Below are 18741 nucleotides of genomic sequence, written 5' to 3' on the forward strand. Positions count from 1 at the left end.
CCCCTAACCCCTAACCCCTAACCCCCTAACCCCCAACCCCTAACCCCTAACCCCCTAACCCCTAACCCCCTAACCCCTAACCCCTAACCCCTAACCCCTAACCCCTAACCCCTAACCCCTAACCCCTAACCCCTAACCCCCAACCCCCTAACCCCTAACCCCTAACCCCTAACCCCTAACCCCCTAACCCCTAACCCCTAACCCCTAACCCCTAACCCCTAACCCCTAACCCCTAACCCCTAACCCCTAACCCCTAACCCCTAACCCCTAACCCCTAACCCCTAACCCCTAACCCCTAATCCCTAACCCCTAACCCCTAACCCCATAACCCCTAACCCTAATAGACCATTTCCCACTGTAGATGCCAGGTTTGAAATGTGTGTACTTTTGCGGCAAGCAGTTATATCCTGCTCAAATCTTTTCAGAATTATTGAGCTGACTCTTGACTATCATATATGTTGAGTACAACAAGGTACAACCGGAATTGACCAGAGTACAGCGTTTCCAGTACAGGCGTCTCGCCACATACCGTGCGAGCCCAAACTTTGTGTATCTGTACTTTGTCGAACAGTAATTGGACTCTGCTCTGACCAAGCGGGTGATACTCGCCCAAATTTCGAGATTGACATATTGTCGGCACAGGGAGGTACAGCTCAGATTTGGTTTTGTACATAGCTTGTCGGATTACACTGATGGCGTCTTTCTGTCGGCTCCTCGGGGAGGTAGCTTAATCGACCTTCAGGACCTTGTACTCTCACGCACACTGCCGCCAAGAGTCCGAAATGAGCTGTGCAAGAGATAGACGAGCCTGTACTACCGTATTACTCATACCACATAGTGTGTATTATTGACGACGGCGGCGGTACACTTGAGCAACAATACCGTCAAAAACCAAAATCGTCATGCGCGCTGATCCATCTTCACCTCGGCTTCAATTCAGTTTCTCTCACGTTCCTTCCTTCATCTAATTCCTCACGCATTGGAAGGCTTCCACACCTGTCTCCATGGAATTGTACATCCTGTACACTCATGCATCCACGCGAAAGAGAACCGTTGAATCAAACAAATCTCCGCCTTGAATCCTTCTCCGACTTCCCTCCTTGCACTCAACCTTCTCTACCATGCTCACCGGGTCCACTCGAATGTGCAACGTATGAAATCTGAATGAGAGTACAGGAGATTCAGTGATCCCAGTGCGCGGAGCTGGGGCGGGAAGAGGCGGGGACGGGCGGGGAAGGGGCAGGCGGCATCGACGGTTATTTCATTCATATCGAGTATCTGTAACAGTTCTCGCTCTGTCTCCTTAGCGGACCCGTTGAGACGTTCCCCACCGATGCCCGACATACAATAACGTGGGACGAGGCATTGTATATCAAGCGAGATGGCCAGGGAATCCACTCGATGGACCCCACTATTTCGCGATCATCGCCGAGCGTAAACAAGCCGCCGAGGCTGGTTGTCGCCGAAATCCAGGTGTGCCAATCGAAACGAGAGCTGTATTTCGTGGACGACCAGGTCTTCAACTATTCGAGAGGTTGTGTCGATCTGCGAGTCATACCTGAATCTTGCAGCACATGACCACCCCCAGTGATGGCGGTCGGAACATTTGAGTCATCTTCCATGACTGCTCGGATCCACCGCTGATATCGACTCGATACACCGAGAAGATGCACCGCCGCATGCAGACCGGGATATACATCGTGGGGTGACGTGTGACAATGACGGCGATTGGAATATTGAAGCAGAAAGCGGAGGTTTGGAAAAACTTTGTAATCCGGAAAAACAGGAGGTCTGTCACCCACCAGCACTTTTTCGATGGACGTTGATCTATAACTTAGCCTGCTCTTGCTGTTTTCGTTGACTGCATTCACCTATCGCTCCTTACTCACCGAGTTAGTTGCATTCACACTTCAAAAATGACTTCGCCCCTCGCTCAATCAATCACTTTCTCTAGAAGTGGCAAGGTCGCACCAAATGCGTGAGTGACGACGAACCGGAAAATACGTCATCAGACTGACTTTTCTTGACAGCTTCCTCAAGTCAGCTATGACCGAGAGGTATGTTGTAGTCTGATGGCTCTGTTATGCCTGCTTTCGGCTGACCATGCATCCCCAGACTCTGTACCTTCTCCAAGGAAGATCTCAACGAAAGGGGAAAGCCTACTACTGAGTACGACCACCTCTACAAGGTCTGGGGAGAGGGCGAGATCGGGTGAGTTTTGCGTATGTCGCATTGTGCTTCAGTTCCTCGATCCTGATATCACACCTCTGTTCAGAACCATCATCCTCGGCAACATTCCCATTGACCGTACTGCTCTGGAGGCTGCTGGGAATGCTATCATCGACCGCCGATCATCTTGGGACCCAGTCGAGGCTTTCAAGCCCGTTGTCGCTGCGAGCAAGGCGCATGGCAGTCTGGTCATTGGTCAGCTCACACACGGTGGTCGACAGTGTCCCTTCGATGTCAATGACCACCCCGTGTCTTCGGGCGATGTCAGATGTCCCGACATGATGGGCATGCACTTCGGTCAACCGCGTCCCGCTACGCTAGAGGAGATCGACGAGCTTGTCGAGGCATGGGCGTATGGCGCGGAAGTCCTCTACAAGGCGGGGGCCGACGGTGCCCAGGCGCACGCTGCTCATGGTGGGCTCCTCTCTGCCCTCTCTGCTGTCGATCGGGCACATCCACTAATATACGTTTGATGTCAGGTTACCTACTCTCCCAGTTCTTGTCCGCTCGAGTCAACACCAGGACTGACGACTACGGAGGTAGCTTGGACAACCGACGAAGGCTTGTGTTCCGAGTCATTGAGGCCATCAAGAAGCGTGTCCCCAAGGTGAGCGTTGAAACGAAATGCTACAACTTGCCTGCGCCTTTGCTGATCTCCCAACAGGACTTCATCATTGGAATCAAGATGAACTCTGCCGACTTCAGCGAGGGTGGTCTTACTCCAGACGAAGCTAAGACCGTTGCTGTCTTGCTTGAAGAAGCTGGTGTGGACTTGATCGAGCTGAGTGGTGGTACTTACGAGTCTATGAGCTTTGAGCACAAGAAAGAGTCAACCAAGAAGCGAGAGGGTTACTTCGTCGAGTGAGTCTTTCCTGCCGGTCAGTGTGGTGCATGCTTACCTTCATCGGCAGATTCTCCGAGGCAATCAAGAGCGCGCTCAAGGGCACCGCCAGGGTCTGTGTCACTGGAGGTTTCCGCAGCAAAGAAGCGATGGAAGGTGCTCTCTTGTCCGGCGCCACCGACATGGTCGGTCTTGCTCGACCTCTGTGCGGTGAGCCGTACCTGTGTCGAGATCTGCTCTCTGGCAAGGTCAATGCTGCCAAGGAGAACAAAGTCCCCGCGGCTGTTCAGACCGGAACGGCGATCGCTCAGCTGTCCGCCATTGCGCACAACAAGCCGATCCCTGACCTCAGCGACGAGAGCCAAACCAATGACCTGGTCGCCGCCATCACTGGCAAGAAGGATGAGAGCAAGCCTGTCGATGGGCACGAGGACCGTTCATATGTCAGCACTGAGAAGCAGGAATAGAATCATAGTGGATCCATCGGGTCGGTGTAGATTATAAGCATGTAGATTGTTGCGTGTGACTTACATGCATGGCGTGATATTCTAGCCTGTAGTCGAATCGCGCGACGCTCAAGGAAGTATGCATTGAGGGGCTTGGCTTCTGCTTGGATGCATGCACAACGTGTGTGATCCCGCCCAGCTTCCGATCGGCATTGATCATAGCCGTCACCGCACCGATCGTCATCGAAAACTGCATGTAACATATTTCGTGAGCTCAAGCCAAAGTTCATAATTCGACATATTGCTTCCACATTTCACGACCCCGTGCCAACATGCCTACCACTCTGAGCCCCGACACGACCATCGCTCTGAGCTCTGGGAAAGAGGTGAGTGCTCACTTGTAAGAAGTCAATGTCACCTGACCCGTTGTTAGATCCCGCAATTGGGCTTCGGTGTCTACCTTTCGGCACCGGAAGTCGCTGAACGAACGGTGACCTCTGCGCTCGAAGCGGGTTACAGGCATATCGATTCAGCTCAATGGTACTTGTAGGTGTCAGGAGGGAATCAGATAGCATGAGCTCACGTTTCATGCAGCAACGAAGCCGAAGTGGGATCTGCTATCAAATCATCCAAAGTCGACCGATCATCCGTCTTCCTCACGACTAAACTAGGTCACGCTGACAAGATCGTGGAGAGACTGAATGAGAGTGTGGGCAAGATCGACCCAGAGCACGGCTACGTGGACTTGTTCCTGATCCATGCGCCGACAGCGGGACCAGAGAAGCGGAAGGAGCAGTGGAAGGCTTTGGAGGATCTGGTAGAACAGGGTAAAGCGAAGGCTATCGGAGTGTCCAACTAGTGAGCTGACTTGGACTTAAAGACCGCTAGCTAACAAATCGCAGTGGGGTGAAACATCTTCAGGAGATGGAAAAGTACGCGAAGATCGCTCCCGCTGTCAACCAAATCGAGGTATGTATGTTCAATGGGTCAGTATGGAGAGCTCTCGCTGACGTTTCACAGCTGCATCCGTGGTGTCAGGTGCGTCGGATCGGTTGTTCTGGACTGTCCGCTGACAAGACTTAGCAACCGGACATCGTGGCGTATTGCCAATCCCACAACATTGCCCTCGAAGCGTACTCGCCCATGGTCCAAGCGAAGAAGACGTCCGACCCTACGCTGCTCAAGATTGCCGAAGAGACGGGGAAAAGCTGGGCACAAGTTCTGATCCGGTGGAGTCTGCAAAGGGGGTATGTGTGGACGCTGATGGAGTCTGAAATCACGCTGACGGCGCCGCATCCAGCTTCATCCCTCTTCCCAAGTCCGACACGAAGGTGCGCATCGTCTCGAACAGAGACGTATTCGATTTTGAGCTTTCGAGGGAACAGATGGAAGCTTTGAATGCGCTGGACAAGGACGAACATGTCTGTCTCAACCCAACTGGCTGTCCGTAGTTGTACGGCTCTCAAGGCACCTATATATAACGTGCATTCGTTATGCTACATGGACGGTTACATTCCGTTGAGGCCCAACAGTTTACGCTTCATGAGATTATGCATCATGCCTCGAAAATCCTCCCGGTAGACACATTCAGCTGCGCCAACTGTCAGCCTTCATATCGCTCCATGCCGAGACGATTGCGCTTACCCTTGTCCACTTTTTGCCCTTCCACCATCTTGTGATCAGAAGTATCGGCCACCAGACATGCCAGAGTATTAGGAACGGCAGCCAATCGTCTGCGACCAGCGTCGGATCGACCCTTAGTTCAAATGGAGATTCGCTAGGCAGTCGTTCTGACAGCGGGGTGACGACACACGCTGGGAGAGAGGGATGAAGGAGGGCAAGTATGCTAGGTGACGGTATGAGAAGTGGAAGGTATCGCATGATCAGATCGTTGTAGAGCCATGACCGTGGTCGCGTGTCGGGCAAAGGATGTAACACCTCTTTCTGGGATGCAGCGGTGGAGTAACATCCCGCTATCCGATCCAATGGTAGCATGATGACCGCTGTGTGGACTCGAGCGTTACACTCCAAAGGATAGAGCTTCCCATCTTTTGTTGACAAAATAAAGTCGAAAGAGAAGTGTCCATTCAGTCTTCGGCGTCCGCCAATCGAAGTGGGATCGTCCTGAAGGCGTTGAAGGAAGTCGCTTGTCCACCGTTCGGCTTGTAGACCGACCGATTCGTTTGTAGCATCCTCGTACGTCATGAGCATGTCGTTGGAAGGGCACGCAACGAAAGATGTGATGTGCCCATTCACAACCGAAGCGTGTGTGCACCATTCTGTGAGCCCATATCAGTCCTGCCTTCTCTGCTGATGATAACTCACCTTGTCCGGGGATGAACTCTTGGAAGACATAAGGATACTGTTTTGTAATGGGCAGTTTCAGACCCATCAACAACGCTCTAGTCTTTCCGAGTTTCTCGTCATCCCCTCGAACCGGGTACAAAGTCATGTCTCCCCTGTTCTCATCCAATCCCATACACTTGAGGATGTATGTCGGCTCCATGTCGTCCTCTCTCAAGAACTTGACAGCATCTTCCACTGTCTCCACCATTCGGCCTCTCGGAATGCTGAAACCCAACTTGTCCACCAAAGCCATGAACCGATCCTTGTCGTGCAAGTCTAACATCGTCTCCGGGTCTTGGATGAAGGTTCGACACTTTCCCTTGGTCATGTTGGTCATCTCTTCTGCAGCCCGAGCATCTTCGACTGACGAACCGGCACCGGATACCGGTATGAACAGGGTCACCGCATGACGTTGGGCGATGTCTAGCAGCCGGTCCGAGTAGCTCGTGTAGGATTGAGCAGCCGGTGGGAGTAGATAGAAATGGTCGACACAGCGGGAGAAGCGCATTGGGCAGAGTTCGCCCCATCTACAATGGAAGGATGTGAGCCTCCAGTTGCTCCGACGACACACTGCAGATGCCTACCCTTCTTCCTCCACTCCAATTACCTTCCATCCTGCTCGTTTGAATGCTCTCGCCAGGCTATTTGACCATCAGCAAAAATACCGTCTCAAAACACCCGATACTCACGTCAGTCCTTTGGACATCCTACCACCGCTGATCATCACACAACCTCCTGTCGTATCGTCAGTCCCATTGACATGTCTTGGTGCGAGAGCCGAAGTCGAGCGAAGTCTGTCATATGCAACGCAGCTGGCCACAGCCGCGAGTGAAACCGGTAGCACTGCTAGGGACATGCATGGTAGGATGACACTTGAGAGGAAGTTCTGTGCCGTCGAAGGGATCGGGCGATTCATGTGGGCCGTATATGTGAAGGTTGTATGCCGAAGATGTCACTTGGAATGGACGGTCAATTGCAGTGATCACCAGACGATGCATCTTCGGTTCGTCGCTACGCCATGATCTTCGGAGTACTCTTGAGATCACAGCCGCGGTTGCAGGCACGCACGATGACATTATCGTAACCCTGGAATCCTCACGTCATGGTGATTCGATCGACTGCAACTGTCACCGGACCAACTCAGAAATACACGACTTCCCGATCCCGATCTTAACGTTCAAGAAATGTGCTCTGATGGTCTGGATCGGAACAGCGATGAGGGGTTGGATCAACGTTGATAATGCTTAGACCAGAAAGAGGGTGTTCGCCGAACGGTGACATTGCAACGTGAAACAGAATCATTCATGCGTACGCCTCGTTGCATCTTCTCCGTATTTCATCTGCTTGACGCGTGTATATGCACCTATGATGTACATACATCTTTTTGGGGGATTCTCACAATTCTTATGCTAGATTTCACGACTTATGCTGATGTACCAACTTCCTGTCAAGCATGGAAACTGAGTTAGCCGGGTGAAGATTGCAGTGCTTGCGGGGACCACAAGTGACTCACCCCGTTTGTAACGTCTCCTGAACCGTCGACTGCAACGGCACCAGCGGACACGGCTGCCTCCTTTGTGTGATTCCCGGCGATACCGTTCCTCTTCAAGGGGTTGGCAGCGTCTTCACTGTGCCCGTTGGTGCTCTTGGCGGATCCATTTGCGTATGCTTCTGGCTCAGCACCGAGATCACCAGCATCGACATAGGCCTCCTTCCCGTCACCTGATCCGAATCGCTCCTTGACGAATGCCTTGTGTGTTTTGAGGACCGATCGGAGCTTGTCGATAGGAACGTCGTTCAAGAACTTGCACTTGCCGAATTCTCCGTCAGGAACGGCGAATCGTTGTTTACCGTCTCGCGTCTTCCTGCGATGGACAAGGGATATCAGCTGGATACGTCAGCTGGAAAGCAGGGGTGACGTACTTGATGGCATCGGTAGCAATGCTGATCAGCTCGTCGTCGAAGAGTTCGTGGTCCATTGACAATCCAACGGAAGACACAAGTGTGAACCACTCGTCTCTCTGAGCATCGTTGATGAGTCCCTCAGAGTGCGCGAGAGTGATGGAGTATGCCATGTCAATCTGAGCAAACGATGATCAGCACCTCGCTTCTGCACTGTGCGATCTGCCGCCTGACTCACGGTGATGGCATGTCCATGACGAAGGGGAATCCGAGGTGTCAACTCGAGTGTCGGTGACCAAGTGTGACCGAAAGCGATGACTCGGTCCAAACCTAGCTCGTGAAGATTGGGTGACTCGAGCTGCACCAACATGTAAGCATCTGGACGTTTGGAGTAACAAAGCTTCCAGACTCACCTCCAACATGGTCTCGATGCCTCGGTGACAGATCTCCTTACCCGGAGCCCTGACTGCATCGCCTCCCTCTTTGAAACCAAAGCCAGTCTCGACCAGTTCCTTGCCATGTTTGACCAAGAGGTCCCAGACAGCCTTGTCGCCGACGGAAGCAATCTTCACCAACTCCGCGAAACCGTTTCGGACCTGATCCAACATGAGTGGAATTTCCTTACAGCTTGGAGGCTGAACTCACCTGTCCCACTGGCAATGTCTTCAAGAAAGAAAAGTCGAGGAAGGTGTGTAGAGGGGCGTGGTATGCTCCCAGCCTGCAACATGTCAGCGAAGGAAATCAAAGTACTTGATCTATGGCACTGACCTGTTCTTCAACTTTCTGTGGTTGATTCCGACCTTGATACTGACACTTGCGTCGATCAGTCCGATCAGAGTGGTTGGCACTCGAATGAAGTTGGATGATCGTCGGTAAGAGGCACAGGCATACCCGGAAACATCGGTGACGAGACCACCTCCGACAACAAGAGTAGGCTCGGTACGGACGATACCGAACGAGTCCATTGCATCGACGACTTCGAGCATGGTCTGTTACACGCTCTGTCAGTACAGGACTGGAACCGACACGGGCCCCTAACGACTCACGTCCATGGTCTTGTGCATCTCTCCACCCTTGACGATCTTCCATGTAACCTCGATCTTGTAGTGGTCAAAGTACGCCTGAATCTGATCCTTGTAGATGGGATGAACGACTGTGTTCTACGTCAACGGTGTGCCTTTGATCTCAAGAGGACAGATCACATACTGGTGTCCATGACGATCAAAACTCTCTCCCATCGCTTGTAGATCTCGGCGAGCTTCTCATTCTGGACGTCAAAGACAGGAGAGGTGTAGTGAAAGTTGTACTTGAGAGCCTCATATCCCTCGACGGTGATGGAGCCCTTGGCGTCCTTGTAGACTTTTGCAGTGAGGTCAGACATTTTGCGAGGACGGGTTGCTGATATGGAGGGAAGTTGTAAGGGGTAAATCGGTAGGTAGGAGAGGACTGAGTTTGAACGAGGTGACTATATGTACTCTGGCAGAGATACGTTTTGAACGTGCTGAAGTCCATCGCGGGTCCCGCCCCTGACAGCCCAAATGTGAAAAGACAAGGTTACCAACTGCCTCTGCGAGACCGGCGCAACCGCAACGTTTCCAGCGATTTTCGACTGAAATCTATGTATCGTGCCTTGAGAGTAACCGATGAAAATGATGACATGCACTTCGTATGACGACAAGCAGGAAAGAATGCGAAGGGGTTATCACGATGCGGAATCGAGGTGACACTGCCGATCGAATGTACCGGGGAGGGCCCCCTTTACGCAAACAGTCCAGTCAACCGCCAAGTGGTGTGTTTTGTATGTCACTGGGCTTCTTGTCGGTCAAGGCGATCTTTAAGAACCAATCGAGCTTGACTGCCTTGGATCGCAGCAGTATGGACGGGTCCATAAGCAGACACCGCGATGTCATGTTTGGAAATGCCAGAAACAAGCTTAAAACTTGTGGTCGTTTCCGCCGTGCCAGAGGGGATCGCACAAGCGGGAAAAATCCAGTCAAAATCTCATATCTGATACAGTTCCGAATCTAAGGTTTCTCTCACCATCGGAGGGTTTTTCCTGAAATCTCCAGTGAAAAGAGAAAATACGCTGAAATGTCCCGATCGAGCATACCGTCGCTTCCCATCGAGAGAGGAGCAGAGGGAGATTATCTAATCGGGACGGGTTGATCGGATCATCGATCGATATAACCGGGTCTACAATGATGGTGATCAGGCGACGAGGCGAACGAACCGGCTTTCATCGTCCATTGCGTTATTGGGTGACGTCAATCAGAAACGATCTCGGTTCATCGGACAATGATGATGATGTTCTTGATCGCATCAGAGAGGGACGGGACCTGCAAGCTATTCCGAATGCCACGAGGTGTGAAATCCACCTACACTCGGAGCGGAATGCGAATTGTTTCGCACCTCACCATGATATCTGTCATCGCTGGTACTTGTGGTCTCAACATCATCAAGCGTTGAAAACGAAGATGACAGGACCTCCTCCCAAATACCACGGTGAGTAGCGAGCTTATCTCACTCGCGTGTGTGCTGATCACTGCTTTACTTTTCCTCTGCAGAGCCAGTTCAAGGCACCGTCTTTCATGCAAGTCGTCGACTTCTTTAGTTTCTCTGGGGGATCGTACTTGCTGACGCAGATGTGCAGGGCGATGGCCGAGAAGAAGAACTTCTGCAACACTTGCAGTCTCTCCCGGAGCTGTCGTCCGAATCAACGGCCGATTTATCCCTGTCAGACCGCTCGCAAAGAGTCCTTGATGCGATACATGAGTTTGGCAAGAGAGAGAACAGATACCTCATGAGTGTCGGTGAGACCAAGGGACGACAGGTGGAGGAGCTCATCCGCGAGAAGAAGCCCAAGGTGAGTGTCGCCATCATACGGTCGTGTTGACTGGCTGACAGGCCATCGTGATAGCTCATACTCGAGCTGGGATCATACGTCGGCTACTCTGCAATTTCCTTCTCCAGAGTAAGTGATACATGCCTGCACGTGAGCATAGTGCGAAGCCCATTGACTATTTGTAGCATCTTCCCGAACTTCATCCTAACTCCATCTATCCGGCGGACTGGCCAACGTCCAATCACCCAGAGGATGATCGCGCTGGATACGTATCTCTGGAGAAGAGCGAGGTATACGGTGGTACAGCAGAAGGAGCTTTGAAGCTCGCCGGATTGGACCGTAACGTCAAGGTGAGATACAAGAGTTGCTGAATGCCATGAGAGTGACTACCGGCTTACTTGACCTCGTCTCGCAGATCGTTATTGGCGGTTCCAGCTCGAGTCTCAGACACCTTCGAAAGACACTCAACATGCCCAGACCCATGAAGTTTGACATGGTATTCCTGGATCATTTGAAACCCTTGTATACGATTGACTTGAAGGTTATGGAGGAGGAAGGATTGGTTGGTCCGGTACGTCTCAGGTCTGTACCCTTGTCGTTACACTGATAAGCTGAAGTGATGAAATTTCAGGGCACCATCTTGGTCGCTGATAACGTTGTGAAACCTGGAAACCCAGCGTATCTCTCTTGGGTACGAGCGACTCCGGAGCAGAAGCGACATTCTTTGTCACTGGGACCACTCAAGACTCAACCTGCACCAACACCCAATCCTTCCGATGCGGACTGGCAGATCGCTTTCCGTGACGGACCCATAGATGAGACTAGATGGGTACCCGCAGAAGCTGAGGGCATCACGGCCCAGGGTGACCCCGGCTTGCTCTACTCCAGTCATATGCTGGACGGATGGGATCCGTACACGGGAGAAAAGGATGCGTGCGAAGTGTCCACTTGTACAGGTCGAGAAGATTGAGGGGTCGTATGGTCAAAACCGCAGCTTTGCATGAGGAAGTGAAATGAATATGCATTGGAGGCTTTATTCCAAGAAGCCCGTACGTCGCCATGCTGCTACCATCTTGCCTATATGCTGGGAATCCAATGGAGGGAGATTATGTAAGGTGGTCGATTCTAACTGGGCGTGTGTGGTATCGACGATTGGCTCTGGCTTGAACGCCAGGTTTCCACCGTACTGAGGAGGGATCGCATCTGGATCAGAAAGAGGTCATACTAATGTATCGAGCGACACTCACAGCCGCTTGCCACATCGCTGACATCTTCCGACTTGGGTTCTCCTCAACGTCTTCGGAGCTCGCTTCGACTTTTGCAAGCCAGGTCTTCGGTGGAACCCTCTCAAAAGACAGTCCAGCATCGCGTAGACCATCCAGAATGTCGGTCCAATTGATTACAGATGGATGAACAACGTGATATAAGAGCGATCGACCAACGTTCACCCTCGTGACGACTTCGGTGCTGTATACTGTCAGCATCGTCTTCGGCCTTTCCATGTTCTAAATTGTCACTCACATCGCCTGAGCAGCAAGATCAACTGGCAACCAAGACGGTCTCTGTTTAAGCAAAGTCAATTTGCAATCCAAGCCGTTGTTTGTGGATCACTCACATCTTCAAGATTTGGTAGACAGCCCGTCACTTGAGCTGTTCGTATCAGCAGAGGCCACCCCTCTTTCTCATTCCAATGACCACTCTGTGTATCCCCGCAGAGCTGTCCCACTCGTAGTATGTGGATACGTCCTTGCATTCCAACTAGCTCGTCGGCAAGACGGCATATCTTTTCCGTCACCCATTTCGAGCGGGAGTAACCGATCGGAGAAGCAGTCGTAGGATCATCGGAGGGCAGTTCTAATATTCTCTCAGTATCCTGCGCCAGCACTGAAGCAAGAGAAGAACAGTAGTAGAACTGCGATTGCGATTGGGAGGCCGCTACCAGGTTTAGCAGGTTTCTAGTGCCTAAGGGAAAGGACTAGACCGTGAGCACGGGTATTCAAAGTGGCCAAGACACAACCTGCCTTTGATGCTGTCTTCAAAAGACACTAAGCCGCTGGCGAAATGGACAGGCCAAGCGGCCTAGTGTTAACTCAAGTCAGCGGATCGTATTGAAGGCAATGTGATGCTTACATGTATGACCACGTCGACTGCGTTTATCAGTCGTGCATAAGTGGTAGAAGCTAGGCCCAAGTCGTCCGCAGGCAGATCGGCAGCTAGGACTTCGAACCTGCTCGACTCCAGGTCCAGTTCCCGTTTGGCTAGAGTGTCCTCCACTCTAGTGCGCGCCGCCTTATCGTCCTTTGCTCGGACGAGGCAAACGATCCTGTGGACGACGTCGAGCGGTAATTGACCAAGTCGAACGAGTAGGAAGGAGCCAAGCGACCCAGTGGCGCCTGTCAGAACCTGACCGGGAGATCAGTTCAGGGGAATCACACACAAACCCAGCTCACTATCGTCTTCCCGCCCTCCTCTGGCAACTCTTCCGATCGCAAAGGTATGCTGTGCTGGGCTTGAAGAGTGTACTTGTCAACGAGATCGGCCATGAGACGAAGTGAATCGTCGTATGTTGCATCCTCAACGTTCCGCTCTTGGAGATCGAAGATGTGTTTTGCAAGTCTGGCAGACCGACCAGTCAGTAGCAGTCAAGGCAGTTTTGTCAAACACTTACCGTGATATTGTCGGCTTCTCGAATACAATGTTGATGGGCAAGTTTTGATCGCCAGTGTCGAAGGTCTAAGCGAATGTGTCAATAGCATTCCCCTGGGGGTGAAAAGGGTGACTGACCCGATGAATTGCTGTCCGTAACCTCGTAGCCATCAAAGAGTTGACTCCCCAACTGAAGAGATCGGTGTTCCGGTGCAGAGATGTCACTTCCCTACCAGTGCCCGCTATTTCAAGTATTTGATCTTGAAGTAGGTCTGCGATCTGGGTGAGGGATCTCTTCTCTTTGACATGGTCCACCTCGAGCTGTAAGTTGTACAATCGTTGTATCTCCTCCGCGAAGACTGTGTACGCCACACCACGTTGAACAGTCCCTTTGCTACTCTTCGGCAACGTCTTGTCGCTCTCAACGACGTGACACATGTCCTTCGAAACGTGTGCGAATGACGGGGAAGATTGATTGGCTTGTAGGAGTATTGAGGTTATGCTTTCGCGAACTTCGGATATAGCGGTGCCGGGGCGGGGAAAGAGGAGCAGACCAAGTTGAGACCTATCCGAACCGACTACCAACGCATCTGCTAGCAGCGCAGACGATCGGCAAACAGCCTCGATGGGTCCAGGAGACGCCTTCTCTCCGTTACTCTACGGGGTGATGAGTACGACCGGCATCTGAGGGAATGACAGGACGTACCATGACAATCACATCATCCCCCCTTCCAGCATATCTCCATACGTTCTTCTTCGTTGTATGACGCTCATACAGGTCGCCCGTTGCGTAGCTCCCGTCCGGTCGGTTTGTCTTTGTCTACTCAAGAGCTTGGTCAGCTCCTCAGCATACTTCAAAGGCACGTTGGACCCACTTTGCTAGTCCAGCCCTGCGTGACTATCATCTCGCATTTGTCGCCGTCTACCGGCTCGAATACCAGGGCATCAGAATACGCGCTGTCATTTCTGAGCCATTCCCAATCTAGCTCCGTCTGGTAATCCCTATGCGATGTGAGCAAGACTGGATTTCAAGTCAGCGTGACTCCTCAGCTCGTCGCGATACACGCACATCCGCACTCGCTACTACCTAAACGGCTGAAGAGATTGACTCCTGCTTTCACCATCTGATCGCCAACCTTTGTGTCCAAAGGCGCTCCTCCAGTACTGACCAGATCCATGTGTCTCAACATCGCCATGGCAGGTCCGTCGATATCTTCTGATAAGACGGTCAGAATGTAGGGTACAGACAGGAAGGAGTTCGGAGTGAAGCGTCTCTCCCTCTCAATCAGCTGAGATTCTGATAGTTCTTGCCTAGTGAGCGGGGATGGAACCGAGCGACAGACGTTCACCGCACCGAGGACGTTCTCAGCAGTGATAGGAGTGTCTGAGGTGGGATAGAAGTAAATCATACTTCTGGCCATCCAGGCTCGCAGCAGATCGGACACCCCACCGTGGAAGAGTGGAGTGGTAGTGAAAGCCGCTGATTGTCCGGGAGGCATGGATTCATCGTGGTGTGGACCAGCGAGGTATGACGGGAGTGATCTACGAGGAAGGACGGCAACGCTCTGGCGATGGGTGTGAGGGATAGGCTTGGGATCGCCGCTAGTACCGGATGTGTGGAAGATGTGAGATACGGTATCGGGGTTCAGTTCTGGTATCTCTACGCTTCTGTGGCCTTCATTGGCGCCCATACTGCTTGACGACTGTACAGCGGTTGATGCCGTGTTGAGCTTTGCAGCGTGGTCGGCGAGCTCAGCATATTTCGGATGGTAGACGAGGTGTGTCGACGAAGTGGAAGTCAACAGGTGATTGATTGCGGAGGGAGAACATTGTGGACTAGGATGTAGGTAGGTCTTCAGCATTCGACAGGGGCATGCGGCTATGCACTCACGCAATGAAGACGACACCGCATCCCATCCTCATGAGAGCGATCCAAGCGAGCAGGAAGTCCAGGCCGGTCGGACACAGTAGCGAGACGATATTGTTTCCTCCTTGCCCAGCTTTGATGCCAGATTCTTTAAGACCGACTGTGACTTCATTGGACAGCGTTAACAGCTCTGTGAAAGCTGGATCCAGTTATAATCAGGATCTACAATCCCTCCGATATCGTACTCCGACTCACAGTACCGGTCACATAGCCATCTGTCGTCTGACAGCGAGGTGAAGCCAACCACCGTCTCGTCTCCAAACTCCTCAGCTCCTTCTTTGATCAACTGAAGAATTGTCTGAACATCGTGCGGATGTTGCTCATTCTGATGTCGTGCATGTCCTGCTGTCGAGACAAGGTACGACAAGGTCATTGCGAGGCGTGAGCGTGACAATGATGAGCCGCAATAAAAAGGTCGGCGGCAGGTACGACAGTTGTGATCCATTCGTTCACATCTCCTCAAAGGTGAGATTAAATGTTGATGCTTCAATGGCACTGCAAGCCGAATGGATCGTCTGTTATCGATATGCCGTTGTCATCGCGGAGATCGGTCTCAGGGATCTGAGGACGACTGGAAATGGATCATGATCCGATCGAGATGATGGTATACGATCCGTCGAATAGAAAGTGTGACGTGAACATCTAGTGAATCTGATCTTCAGATCATTTGGAATGGGGGTCGACCCCGAGCAGCCCATGGATTGGTTTTGTGTAACGACTACCTACTGAGATAATCGTGTGAAAGGGTCATATACCACAAGTCGGATTGAAAGTGGATCAAGATCACGGGAAACAAGATGGACCACAGGAGCTGCTGCCATCTTACCTGTTGAAAGGCCAAAGCTAGCACTGCTCGGAGTACCATTTGTAACATGTCCATGGGTATCATTCCGATCTCAAGCACTATAAAGCGGACTGTTTGCTAGAGGCAAATGCGGAATTGATTTATGAAGATTAGAGATTCAAAGACAGGACGGTTCAAGGTGAAGTCGGGGAGACTATACAGCTACTACCAGTCGATCTAGGAAGTCAGCAAACTGTACGTTCGATTGCCTCCATAGCTCCTCCCGATGCATATATAGGCCAACTCACATGTTATTGCTTCTTCGTCGTCACGATGGATGGTGTCTTCTCCTTGATGGAGACGCCATCCGCTATCACTGGCTTGATCTCCTCCTCCGGAAGCTTTGACAACTCCTTCAATCCATCCAAAATCGACACGTCCATCTCCTTCAACTTGACATCCACTTTCTTCTTGTCTTCCGCCGCCTTGACCTCTCTCTGTTCTGCCAGTTCCCTTTCTTTCTGTAACTTCTCCATCCCGCTGATCCATCCGGACATCTTGGACGTTCTCGCCAACAGCTCCTTCTTGGTCTTGTCCCTCTCTTCCTCGACCAGCTTGAGCCGCCGTTGCAAGTCCTTGATCTTCGGATCGAGTTCACCTCGCACCTTCTTGTCCATAGCCAGCTCGGCTTCTTTCTTTTCCTTCTTCGCCGTCTCAGCCTCCGCTATCCGTTCTTCCTTCTCCTTCTTCAATTCCGCCTCCATCTCTGCACGCTGTGAATCAGCCTCATGTTTCCGTTCTTCCGCAAGCTCTAATCGTTGGGTCGTGAGTTCCAGCGACTCGAGCACATGCGGATAATCATCGTAAACCTCTAACAGACGAGCGATACCGATCTGGGAGTCTGGTGGTCGAGCGCGTTCGGCGGTACCTCTCACTCGAGAAGGTCGACCGGTGACAGAACTGGGTCCAGAGGTGGAGGACTCGGTAGGTCGAGCGGATTTGACAGATTCAGGTTGCTTCTTTCGGGAGAACATCGTGGATAGGGTGTCGAGGTAGCGACGAGGATGAGCACGAGACAATAGATAGATGGATGTCCGGTGGATGCAGAGGATATAGATAGAATAGATGAATCTGTTGACAGTCGTGGGGCCGATGTAATGTCCAGAAAGGGGAAACAAAGGCAGTCATAATGACGTATTGCTCCCGCTTTTTTCCTGATTTTCACAGCGACCAGCTATGGGATGGGGTGCTGGGGCTGCAACGGTATGCATAGAGACAATTGTGTTGTTCATATGCAAGGGACAGGCATGTCATGAGGAGCATGGCGTCCGTATGAAATGAAAGCAAACCAGGCAAGTCACTCGCTGCAACTACGCCGGACGGGGATGAAGCAGTCGACGACATAAGAGACCAATCACGGGGTACACAAAGACTAGTGTTCGTCTTGACTGGATAGTCATCGTCTTTCCACCGAGCTTATTGCGACAGCGATCTCCATTTTGACAATACACCCTCCATCAGAGCCCGCTCATCAATTGCCAATCCCAAAGCCATACGCTCGAGTGGGGCACTTGTGGGAAGATCCTACGAGCTAGTCAGTCAGCCAGCTATCCCGGGTCAGAGACAGAGAAGAACGTACTGTGTTAATGGTCACAAGATCGTGGGCCGACAAATCTGGCCTATACACTTTTGACATTCGAGCCTCTAGCAGCTGGACGACGTGTTGCACCAGAAGCGCAGGTGTCGAAGTCAATGCCGAACCGTCCCCTAGATGTCTCTGCTCAATCTCGTCCACAGCTTCGATTATCTCCCGCCCAGCGTCTTCGACATCTGCAAGCTTGGCCCCATCATCCTTCAGCTGAAGATACAGTGCCGTGAGGAGGTAGATTGACACTCGACCGGAGGGGTAGACATTGAGTAGTGGGTTCCGTTCGGCGTCAGGAGGTGCGATCAGCCTCCAATTGATGGGGTCCTTTTGCGTAGACACCGTCCGCCGCTGAGCAGTGTCGTCCAAGTAAGAACCGTTGATCAACGTCATGTAAAGCCTTGCTGTTGTCCCATTGAGAAGCTCTCTTGGCGACCAAATGAGACCATCTCCTGCCCCATTCCTCTCGATGAACCCCCATTCCACCAGAAGCTTGCCATCTCCCATCCCCTCATCGTACAAGCTGAACACCTCTTCTCCCTTCTTGATCGCTCGCACCACTCTCATATCCACAACGTTCCCTTGTTCCTCCATCTCGTCGATATAGCTCTGCGGAAGATGTGCGAGACGTTCCAGATCCGATGAATCGTGTTCACAAACTGTGAGGGAACCACATATGGGACACACGAAGGCGTCGCAGCAGAATGAAGTATGGGCCGTGGAGGAGGAGTGATTGAGGAGGTCACAAAATGGGACGATGGCGATACCGTGGTAGGCGTCGATGACTACGGCGCGTGTCATGACGAGGGATACAGCGTAGACATACGACACGAATGAACTGGGTTCAGGATGTTCGGTCGTCGGGGGCTGGTGAGACGAGATCGTTTCGTGATACCGGTCCATATCCTCCTACACCATTATGGGACTTCACATTAGAGGACATCGTGCCATGAAAGCTGCATTGCTGTGTATGGTCAACTCACCATTGTCAAACCTTCACCAGCTTTCCGTCTCAGCTCCCGCTCTCCTTCAGTCCCAGCTAGCCATTCTAACGCCCTTCGTCCATCATCCCCTCCCAGTCTCGCATCCGCCCAGAACGTGGGGACCATGACGATATTCCTCGGCAATACTTG

The 18741-nt window shown here is 52.0% G+C and overlaps 8 protein-coding genes across 8 annotated transcripts; 3 read left to right on the forward strand and 5 right to left on the reverse strand.

Moving 5' to 3' along the window:
* Positions 1 to 1916: 1916 nt before the first annotated feature.
* Positions 1917 to 3537, forward strand: IAR55_004693 (uncharacterized protein; the record flags this gene model as incomplete). Its single annotated transcript, XM_066947790.1, has 7 exons — positions 1917 to 1978; positions 2031 to 2057; positions 2116 to 2211; positions 2276 to 2643; positions 2709 to 2836; positions 2894 to 3090; positions 3141 to 3537. The coding sequence occupies 7 exons, from the start codon at positions 1917 to 1919 to the stop codon at positions 3535 to 3537; spliced, it is 1275 nt and encodes a 424-aa protein (XP_066801249.1).
* A 311-nt stretch (positions 3538 to 3848) lies between these two features.
* On the forward strand, positions 3849 to 4967 carry IAR55_004694 (uncharacterized protein; the record flags this gene model as incomplete). The annotated part of the gene is made up of 7 exons (XM_066947791.1): positions 3849 to 3902; positions 3950 to 4062; positions 4111 to 4374; positions 4419 to 4485; positions 4537 to 4554; positions 4600 to 4763; positions 4817 to 4967. The coding sequence occupies 7 exons, from the start codon at positions 3849 to 3851 to the stop codon at positions 4965 to 4967; spliced, it is 831 nt and encodes a 276-aa protein (XP_066801250.1).
* A 104-nt stretch (positions 4968 to 5071) lies between these two features.
* IAR55_004695 (uncharacterized protein) lies at positions 5072 to 6778 on the reverse strand (the record flags this gene model as incomplete). The annotated part of the gene is made up of 5 exons (XM_066947792.1): positions 5072 to 5107; positions 5161 to 5795; positions 5842 to 6389; positions 6447 to 6503; positions 6552 to 6778. The coding sequence occupies 5 exons, from the start codon at positions 6776 to 6778 to the stop codon at positions 5072 to 5074; spliced, it is 1503 nt and encodes a 500-aa protein (XP_066801251.1).
* A 507-nt stretch (positions 6779 to 7285) lies between these two features.
* On the reverse strand, positions 7286 to 9145 carry IAR55_004696 (uncharacterized protein; the record flags this gene model as incomplete). Its single annotated transcript, XM_066947793.1, has 9 exons — positions 7286 to 7306; positions 7376 to 7727; positions 7786 to 7943; positions 8003 to 8122; positions 8178 to 8360; positions 8410 to 8482; positions 8533 to 8753; positions 8811 to 8917; positions 8971 to 9145. 9 exons carry the CDS (start codon positions 9143 to 9145, stop codon positions 7286 to 7288), a joined length of 1410 nt encoding a protein of 469 aa, XP_066801252.1.
* Positions 9146 to 10238: 1093 nt separating this feature from the next.
* On the forward strand, positions 10239 to 11576 carry IAR55_004697 (uncharacterized protein; the record flags this gene model as incomplete). The annotated part of the gene is made up of 7 exons (XM_066947794.1): positions 10239 to 10266; positions 10329 to 10354; positions 10415 to 10627; positions 10682 to 10735; positions 10792 to 10956; positions 11022 to 11177; positions 11238 to 11576. The coding sequence occupies 7 exons, from the start codon at positions 10239 to 10241 to the stop codon at positions 11574 to 11576; spliced, it is 981 nt and encodes a 326-aa protein (XP_066801253.1).
* A 63-nt stretch (positions 11577 to 11639) lies between these two features.
* Positions 11640 to 15552, reverse strand: IAR55_004698 (uncharacterized protein; the record flags this gene model as incomplete). Its single annotated transcript, XM_066947795.1, has 14 exons — positions 11640 to 11792; positions 11854 to 12073; positions 12128 to 12168; positions 12222 to 12568; positions 12628 to 12685; positions 12737 to 13009; positions 13057 to 13222; positions 13275 to 13339; positions 13391 to 13909; positions 13959 to 14072; positions 14128 to 14273; positions 14322 to 15088; positions 15144 to 15318; positions 15375 to 15552. The coding sequence occupies 14 exons, from the start codon at positions 15550 to 15552 to the stop codon at positions 11640 to 11642; spliced, it is 3222 nt and encodes a 1073-aa protein (XP_066801254.1).
* Positions 15553 to 16274: 722 nt separating this feature from the next.
* On the reverse strand, positions 16275 to 16997 carry IAR55_004699 (uncharacterized protein; the record flags this gene model as incomplete). Its single annotated transcript, XM_066947796.1, has 1 exon — positions 16275 to 16997. One exon carries the CDS (start codon positions 16995 to 16997, stop codon positions 16275 to 16277), a length of 723 nt encoding a protein of 240 aa, XP_066801255.1.
* Positions 16998 to 17439: 442 nt separating this feature from the next.
* IAR55_004700 (uncharacterized protein) lies at positions 17440 to 18717 on the reverse strand (the record flags this gene model as incomplete). The annotated part of the gene is made up of 3 exons (XM_066947797.1): positions 17440 to 17547; positions 17603 to 18517; positions 18592 to 18717. The coding sequence occupies 3 exons, from the start codon at positions 18715 to 18717 to the stop codon at positions 17440 to 17442; spliced, it is 1149 nt and encodes a 382-aa protein (XP_066801256.1).
* Between the last annotated feature and the right edge of the window lie 24 nt (positions 18718 to 18741).

Source organism: Kwoniella newhampshirensis, chromosome 9 (assembly GCF_039105145.1).
Source record: "Kwoniella newhampshirensis strain CBS 13917 chromosome 9, whole genome shotgun sequence".
Taxonomy (NCBI): domain Eukaryota; kingdom Fungi; phylum Basidiomycota; class Tremellomycetes; order Tremellales; family Cryptococcaceae; genus Kwoniella; species Kwoniella newhampshirensis.